Genomic DNA, 9,615 nt, shown 5'->3' on the forward strand with positions numbered 1-9,615 from the left:
AATAAGGCTGTCCGACTAAAAAAAATACTGGTTCTTTCGACCAATCGACTGCTCGAAAGTGTATTTTTCCATTTATGGACACCTTAAGTGTAATAAATGAACAATAAAATGAACTATATGCATAGAGCTTGTCTAATGCTTAAAGCTTAAAGTCTGATGCCTCAAGAGGGTGCCAGAGAAAAAAACATAACCTGACCCAACTATTCTTCTCCCGCTGGCTTTCGTAGATTCGGCCATTACTCTCCTGAAGTTGCCGGTAATAGGCTACACAGAGAGTCAACAACCTTTCATGTGGAATGCCAATTTATCTTCCCATTTCTACCTATCTGCGTGCCAGTTATGGTTTTCATATGCACATTTTCATTTAATTTATAATAACGTCTTCATATCACAAAAGCATTGTCGTGTGGTTAATAAAAATTCTATCCAAATTTAAATGATAAACCTAAAAAGTAACTTCCATTATCAAGTAGGTAAAAATAGCCAACAAATAAAAACATTGCAGCCTACAGGTAGAAAATATTCTGATAAAAATAAATATCCTATAAATCACACTGGCTGCACATGGCCTGTCTGCAACTAACTTGAAACATTGTATCAACTATTAACTTGCTCAGGCCTAAAGCTGGTGCTAGTGAACTTCCAACATTGTATCAAATATTCTTGGCCCTCAGAGTTTCCTGCACCAATGAACACGGGACAGACACAGATGTAGGCTAATTGCGCAAAGGATAAGAAGCAGAGCTAACCCGGAGCGGAGTACAGGCAACCCAAAATGTTCTACTGCTTGAGCTCCTGTTCCTCTTATAGAATATTAGCTCAAAAGTATTGTGGAGGTCATGCACCTAACTATAAACAGTACAAGCACCCAAAATGAGTACCGAAACACATCAGTCCAAGTCAAGCACGGACAAGAATCGTATTTTATGACGTTTCCACTGGATCAGAGCATGACATTGTCCCTTTCACGCCGAGTGGTTATCGAAAGGGAGAGAGCTGGAAAGATTTTTCAAATACATTGAGGAACTATTGTGATTCTCAAATCGATGTAAAAACATACTTTGCTTGCTTGCAGTTTGATTTGAAGAAAACATTACTTCAAGATGCTCCATAGGTCATTAGTGGTGTTGCGTTAAGACAATCAGAACTACTATCAGATCCCCAAATGGGCACATTTATATGCCTACATTTGCGCACAAGCAATGTAGCCTATAGGCAACTACTTCTATGCCTGCATGTCGTTAATAAACATTGACAGGAGCGCTCCAAACAAAAGACAGTGACTAAATTGACAGAACTTGAAAATGGATTTAAATTAATCAAAACGTGTTTCTCACTAGTGTAGCATAGGCTGTGCACTCTGCAAACAATGATTCCACTCTGACAATGAGAACAGGAAGGCTGGAAGAATAATATTGAATTCATTGACAGTAACCAATGCAAAACATTGTAGATTAGAAATTATCGGAATTAATTAACAGTGAATGTACAGTACTAAGTGTAATATACAGTCGTAGTCAATAGTTTGGACAGAGGATTTGATTCTGATTCGATAATCCTCACAGCTGTCAACCAATCACAATATTTATGCAAATTGACATGTATATATTTGAGGAAAGAAGCACCTTACTCTTGTTTGCTGGAACAAGGCAGTTAACCCACCGTTCCTAGGCCGTCATTGAAAATAATAATGTGTTCTTAACTGACTTGCCTAGTTAAATAAAAGGTATAACAATTTGTTTTTTATTTATTTTATTATTATTATTATTTTTATTTTTTTAATACCGATTTCCGATTGTTATGAAAACTTGAAATCGGCCCTAATTAATCGGCCATTCCGATTAATCGGTCGACCTCTACTACAGAGCTGACAAAAATGATCAACTCATAATCAGGCTTTGATGATTTTAATCAGTTCAACTTAAACCCCCCCCCCCCAAAAAAAATATGTATTTTCCTCAATTTCTTCTAATTCTATATAGTTAGAATTTAATAGTGCGAAGTTAAAATGCAGTGTTGCTTGACATGACAACGAATTCAAATATAAGGGAAGCGTTATTGTGACAGGATAGGAACCAAAGTTGTCAGTGTTGCCTAACATTTAAAGTTCTCTCTTAGCAACATATTTATGCTTTCCGTATTCCTCTTTGATTTAGAAGATACTGCTGCACAAACATTCCGATTTAGGTAGCACCATCCCTGGTATTATCAGGCTGTATAGCTAGTTACGTTTGCTCCGACTCAGTACATTTATTAGCTAGCTAGCCAGCCAGCTAACTAGCGATTAGCAGAGGTGGGACCAAGTCATTGTTTTACAAGTAAGTGTCAAGTCCTAAACTTTGAGTTGAGTCCTAAACAAGTCATAATGTGTTCTTCACCAAATGTAATACCATTTCATATAATATATTTCATAAGAGTAATAGTTAGTATATTACATTTATGCAAATCATGAATTCTTTAAAAAAATATATAAATGTATTACTTTCCAAATAAACATTATATTTCCATGGGATCACGTTCCCACATCGACTATCGAGGATCGCTATGGGGCGCAATAGGCTTGTACACAATCGCCCAACCTTATCACATACACCCTCTCTATGTGTGGTTACAGTAGGCTATGTCAATTGTTTTAGGAACAGCAGTAACATCAGGCAGGATTTAGGCTACCAACTGCCTAGCCAGTTGTAGCTCAATCCTGGGTGCAATGATCACGTTCCCACACTGACTGACTGTGTGGAGGCTCATTGATTTAATGTTACGTTAGCCTACATGTTACACAAGCAAATTATATATAGTCGTCGGCTGTATTAGCCACTACTTACCTTTCTTTGTGCAGTTTCAAATGCCAAACAAAGTTGGAAGTTGTTGCGCCTCAGTCTAATTTTCTTCTCGCATCTTTTGCAAGTTGCAATCCATTTTTTGTTGACTACAGCATAGCCCTTTATATCCAAAAATAATAATTTGGGGTATCATCTTTTCAAGGGATCTATCTGAATTCACCCACCGACATTCCTCTGCACTGCCATGCACAACTTTTTCTCAGCTGGCACAATTGGATTGGCTGCTGTCCGATTCAAACTGTAATCCAATAAATGAAGAGTTGATGCGCTGCACACTTTCTTAAATCGCATAATTTTCAATATTTTGGCTTAGGGAGGATATCAAGTCAGTTCGAGTCAAAGGGCTCAAGTCGAGTTGCAAGTCATCATATTTGTGACTCGGGTCCACGTCACGTGACTCAAGTCCACACCTCTGGCAATTAGTACTAGCGGCTAACCTCGATTTAGGCCCAAGTTGCTAAAACAAATTATCAGTTTGCAAATGTAAGAAACAAACTATTAGTGTAATTATACAACGCTAGTGGATTTATATTAAGAAGCAAAATGAAAACAGCATTTTTGTCAACAAAATTGTTGCATGTGCTGCATTGACCATGCAGACTGAACGCAAATGTCTCATGGTCGAGGAACAACAAATTTGCTCCTTGACTGGCAGGGGATAGGTCTGTGTGGAAAGTGGCATATATAGATAGAGAGATGACTCAAGTAGCGGAGTAAACTATAAAACTGACATTACACACGGCGTGTCACATTTAACAAACTAAACATTCAAATACTGTTATAGAAGGTAAAGTAAAAACCCAAACGGGTTCGTGCATCAATAATGATATATCGGAAAATAAGCTATACCACCCAGCCCCATTTCAAATGGTGTTAACTGATTTGGCTCATGCAATGGAATGTATTTTTTGCAATGTCAGTCGAGTTGAATCAAGAAATCCCAGCACATATTGATGGTACACTTCCCACTTCAACCTCCTCGCAATGGCCGCCAGTCTACCCATTATGCCATCATTAACTTGAATGGGGACAACCGTTATATTCATTCCATTAACGCCATCCAAAATGCCATTACCGTCACAGCCCTAGTTTGTTTGTGTGTGCGCGTGTCAGGGGCATCATCACATGGGTATGAGCGTCAGCTCTAAGCAAAGGCTACATTAAGGCCACACAGAGTTCACTGGTAGTAACGGAATCAGTGTATGTGTTCGTACACCTGCTAATCATGTTATAACCAGTTATGACTGCTCGATGACTTTCAGGAATAGCATTGAGATCTTCCTTTTTCTCAAAGGAAATAGAAGAAAAATATCTGAGGTAAAATGCAATGATGAGTATCTCATCTTTCACCAGATTCTCTCCAGTACCAGCAAATGTTCCACTGGCACTTTTGCTTTCTTCCATACGGTAAGTGAAACAGCACTGGGCTTGGTTGGTGGTACAATGGGCATGACATCAGTGTGGAAATGGAAAAGCCGTGTCTATGCTGTGACTGGGATGGAGACGATGAGGCTGTTCTTCGAAGGCCTCTCAATAACTTCTCTACCACCATGGGAACATGGTCAGTTATGCAAAGCTAGCAAATAGTTTGAAAGGACTGACTCCCTTCCTGCCTTTGTCCAGCACAGCCAGAGACCAGCTAGCTCTGACTGACACACACACAGGGCAAGGTTGAAAGAGAAATATGATGCCTTGCCAAAACACATTGAGATGTCAATGACGTATAAACCAAACTTAAGGTTCCATCAACAGTGTGAAAGAGAAAATGATGTTATGTTCTGAGTTATGTGGTTATTAACAATCTATTACAGTTTATCTTCAAATAAGAGGCTTCAGTCTATGATCTGTTTTGGTGGGAATCCAATTCATTCGTAGACGGTGGGCTACTATCAAAATGGACAAGGATACGAGTAGTGGAGGATATAACTGATACTGCCCTGGGCTTGTTTCATTGCATGCGAAACCGCTTTGGTTGGAGGCTTTGGTTGGAGAGCGAGTTCCCCGTCTTGTGACCGATTTCTACACTCTGTGAAAAGGCACACGTGACATGGTCCGCTACATTGTAGCTAGACTCAGTATTTTCCGCCTCAATAGACTCCTGTTCTTCCAGATATGTTCTCCCACGGCTAAATTCGACTAGGCACACGGCTAAAATGTCATTCCTTTCCCCTGAGCAGCATTCTTAGCCCGAATTATAATTGAAATAATCATTTGGGTGCGCGCGCACAGATTCATTATCTGGAGGCATGTCACCGTGCATTTATTATAGCGGCTTATGTTATGAAAGGGTGACTACACATGTTCAGGCAGATCACATTAACTGTTTGAATAGGCAGCTAGTTTGTGTATTATGGGCCAGGGTGTCCAAAACCATTTAGTACCGTGGATTTTAGGCCCGTCTCACAACAACTGAGCCGAGTGTTAAGTCATCAATTTAGCGATATGCTAGCAAATGCTACTCACCTCTCCTGTTCATAGGACGAACACGTACTGCGACCTTCACATTCGAGTCGTTGAGACTGGTCTCCCCCATTGTGTCCACTGTCAGACGGACAGACAATGCGACTGTCTCGGCGATAAATTACAGGACCTCTCCAAAAGATAATAATCCCCAATGGACTCTAGTCGAAGAATCATCCAGAATCCTTGATATGTGGTGCCAACTGCCTGGTCAGCCAGCTAAATTAGTTACAAAGGTTCGTCCTCATACATTGCATTTTCCATCATCACACAATGGCTTGCTACTTGGAGGGGAATTCTCTCTCCTTCAGCAAATCTTCAATAAACAGCTATTCCCCAGATCATGCATGTCCCGAGGAGTTTAATCTGTAAAATAAAATCCAGAAAATACGTCAATAAATGCTGAAAACAAGCAATAACTCTGATGAGCTTCACACAAGACAAGAGTCCACACATGTTAGCTGGTGCCGCTAACTAAGTCACTAATGCCGGTTGCTTTTGCGATGTAGACACACATTTGGCATTCACCTGTTAGCGTTTAAAACTCAGCTAAACAATGTCAATTAATAGTTAATCGGCTAACGCGTAAGATGACATATTCATGGATACCTTGGCTATGAGCTAACCAAGCGAAATTATCGTTCGTTTTGATACAGGGTTAAACTAGTGTGACATCATGCCCTCGGACAAAACTATTGTCTGTCTTCAAACAGAATGACAGCAAATATTGATTAAAGGACACACCCAACAAGCATACCTAATAACTGAATAGTTAATACCATGACAGTTCCCATATGCAAACAACGAAATATATTTGCTTTGCGAACGAACCCCTTGGCTGACAAAAATGTGCTAGTTAGCGACCTACATAGCTAATAATGCAATGCTAACTGGCTAGCTAGCCAAACAGCTAACGGGCTGGGTCGAGGGACTCAACTTCGCGATTTAGGTACAAGAAAGTGCTAGGGCTCAATCTACCGGCTAACGACACTGTTCCATGTTTTAAAATACACTCTTCTTCCAAACGGAGAAGTGTGGTGTGAGATTAATGTATCCGTTCTCGTCGCCAATTTTTCCACCTGTTTGCCGAACAACTCTGTCTCAGCACCGTGGTCTATTCCGACGATTCTGTTCGCGAGCTCTCAACATAAGGATAACAAAAAGAAACCAGGGGATAATCTCATGCCCGCCCCTTCCGGTGGGGAAGGTCGGTAGCAAATCTTGAGCAAAGTTTCACTGCATTAACATTGCAGAAAGAAACGTGATTTTTGTCTTCGAAAACAGTCATATAATGATGAGCTATCTGTCACTTGAAAGAAATGAAATGTTTATCTTACGTGAAATACATTATATTTAAAAGTGCAACGTTGAAGAACATTGAAGAAAGAAAGGCCGACAGACTCCCTGGCCATAATGGTAAGGTCAAACACATGTAAGGTTTTGTGTAGGTAGGCCACACAATCCTATTTAGGCTTACAATGGATTTGTTTACAATAGGCTAGGCCTACATGTTGCCCATTGTTGATCTTAGGTATAATGTTGTGTTTGACCACCACATTCCTCTTCTACCATACTGTTTAATTTGATGAATGTCAGTCAGTGCTAGCTGACTGCCAACAAAGCGGTGTTGTCACCATTTCTCTGTGTCAATCATAAAACACAATTCCATGACCACAGGAGTTAATAATTTATTATAACTAGTGGGCACCCTACTTGTGACTGAGTCAACTGGCCTATAAAAGAAGGATCCTCCCTTACAACACACCTATAATTAATCAATGCAAACATATGTCAGAGTCCAAAAGATCATATTTTCAAGGGCCCTGTTCTGCAGGTCTTTGGTGCTTCCTGGTTCAATGTAAACCACATGGTGTGACTGCTGGCATCTTATGCAACTGGGTAGTTGACCTGCATGGGTCAGTGATAAAGAGATCTATGCAAACTAAAGAAATAGTTTCAAAACAAGGAAGGGGGCGGGGCATGGGACAACTGCTGCTTATGTTTATACAGCAGAAGGGATTTTTTTTTACAGTGATGTAGCGACACTTGCTGGTGATAGCCGTATAGTGAAGTAAGCACCAGGGTTGGGATCAATTCAATTTTGAGTTGAGAATGCCTCATAAATTGAATTGAAGTAGTAATCATAATACAGAATTGAAATTTGAATTAAATTAAATTTAGTGAAATTCAATTAAATTCAAATGCCTCTTCCATACTAGGTGTAGTGTATAGAAATATACATATTGTACATAAAACATTTCGTTATATAGGCCTACAAGCATATAAAATATTGTTGTAACAATTGATTTTCAGGATAAACTCTTGAAATGAATCATCAAGGAAAACAAATGGGCTATTCTAAGCACTAAGGTTTGAATTGAGCTCAACCCTGGTATGCACCCCTTTACACATTTTAAAGGAATAGATTGGTGTGGAAACTCTGTCAATTCACTCCATGGGGAGGAGTTAAAAAGTGCACATGTAAGGTTGAGAATCAGACTGGGTGAATCTCAATTGTATTTCTTTAATTTCTTGTGTCCTCTTTTCTCCAAATGCATTTGGTTCCACTAGTTAGTAGAAGATGCAGTGCATCTACACTGGACTGCACTAGAGGGAGCCATGCTACCAGACTCAGAACAGGGCTATTATTTTGCTCTCATCTTCAGAGAAAACTATTGCTGTCATTCATCTCATAGTTCAAATTAAATGTTTGTGTGAACGTGCTAGACACTCCCATAACCAATTAGGGGATTCCCATAATCTTGCAAAGTTTAGAATTCTTGGATCATGATCTCCTACATGTTTAGAAAACTCCTCTTGCTCTTTCTTTCCCTTTCAGTGTTGACATATTTGAAGGAACATATTTGAAGGAACTTGTGGAAGCAATGACGGAAGCTTGTCTCTTCAGGTCTGCAAACAACATGGGTTGGGACAAGTAGCTCTACTTTCTTTAACATAAACTCAGAAAAAAAGAAACGTCCCTTTTTCAGGATCCTGTCTTCATAAAAACCCAAATAACTTCACAGATCTTCATTGTAAAGGGTTTAAACACTGTTTCCCATGCTTGTTCAATGAACCATAAACAATTAATGAACATGCACCTGTGGAACGGTCGGTAAGACACTAACAGCTTACAGACAGTAGGCAATTAAGGTCACAGTTATGAAAAGTTAAGACACTAAAGAAGACTTTCTACTGACTCTGAAAAACACCAAAATAAAGATGCCCAGGGTCCCTGCTCATCTGTGTAAACGTGCCTTAGGCATGCTGCAATGAGGCATGAGGACTGCAGATGTGGCCAGGGCAATAAATTGCAATATCCGTACTGTGAGATGCCTAAGACAGCGCTACAGGGAGACAGGACGGACAGCTGATCGTCCTCGCAGTGGCAGACCACGTGTAACAACACCTGCACAGGATCGGTACGTCTGAACTTCACACCTGCGGGACAGGTACAGGATGGCAAAAACAGCTGCCCGAGTTACACCAGGAACACACAATCCCTCCATCAGTGCTCAGACTGTCCACAATAGGCTGAGAGAGGCTGGACTGAGGGCTTTTAAGCCTGTTGTAAGGCAGGTCCTCACCAGACATCACCGGCAACAATGTTGCCTATGGGCACAAACCCACCGTCGCTGGACCAGACAGGACTGGCAAAAAGTGCTCTTCACTGACGAGTCACGTTTTTGTCTCACCAGGGGTGATGGTCGGATTCGCGCTTATCGTCGAAGGAGGTGGACGATGGAGGTATCTCCATTCTCTCCTGCACTGCTTATGACTCAAAATGTTTGAACTAAAGTGAACTTCTGCATAGAAAGTTGGTCTGTGAAACTCGAATAACATAGACCTAAAGTGGCTTTGTGTAGCTGCAGTGCTTCAAGGGTTCATCTCCCTCTTTCTTGCAAAATAACCCAAAAATCAGTTACCACAGTTACCTCAAGTCAAATCAAATGTTATTGTTCACATACACATATTTAGCAGATGTTATTGCTGGTGTAGCGAAATGCTTGTGTTCCTAGCTCCAACAGTGCAATAATATCTAACAATGCACACATCTATAACGTAAAATAATGGAATTAAGAAATCTAGAAATATTAGAGTCATTGATTAGAGATTAGACGCATGAAATGTCTCTCGCATTTGTGTGTGTGTGTGTGTTTACAGATGTTGTGTGTACAGTCTCCGACAGTGTCTTTGAAGCTGGCTAATTGAATGTAAATGTTATGGCTGTTGTAGCACTCTGGATAGCCGGTGGTATCCATGACCCCCTGGCAGAACCTTGGTTGGAGAGGCTGTGATGTGAGCAGCACTG

At 40.4% G+C, this 9,615-nt stretch overlaps 1 protein-coding gene across 2 annotated transcripts in view; it reads right to left on the reverse strand.

The window, feature by feature from the left end:
- LOC139375358 (kinesin-like protein KIF13B) overlaps nt 1-6,418 on the reverse strand; it is an 80,571-nt gene extending 74,153 nt beyond the window's left edge. The window contains exons 1-2 of one of the 2 annotated variants that reach the window (XM_071117061.1): nt 6,282-6,418; nt 5,307-5,669 (exon numbers count right to left, since the gene is read on the reverse strand). In XM_071117061.1, coding sequence (XP_070973162.1) covers nt 5,307-5,376 — 70 coding nt within the window. In that variant the 5' untranslated portion in view covers nt 5,377-5,669; nt 6,282-6,418. Of the gene's footprint in view, nt 1-5,306 lie in introns of both variants that reach the window. The other variant, XM_071117062.1, reaches the window with a different exon arrangement.
- Nucleotides 6,419-9,615: the final 3,197 nt, after the last annotated feature.

The sequence above is a fragment of the Oncorhynchus clarkii genome, chromosome 19, assembly GCF_045791955.1.
Source record: "Oncorhynchus clarkii lewisi isolate Uvic-CL-2024 chromosome 19, UVic_Ocla_1.0, whole genome shotgun sequence".
NCBI classification, from domain to species: Eukaryota; Metazoa; Chordata; class Actinopteri; order Salmoniformes; family Salmonidae; genus Oncorhynchus; species Oncorhynchus clarkii.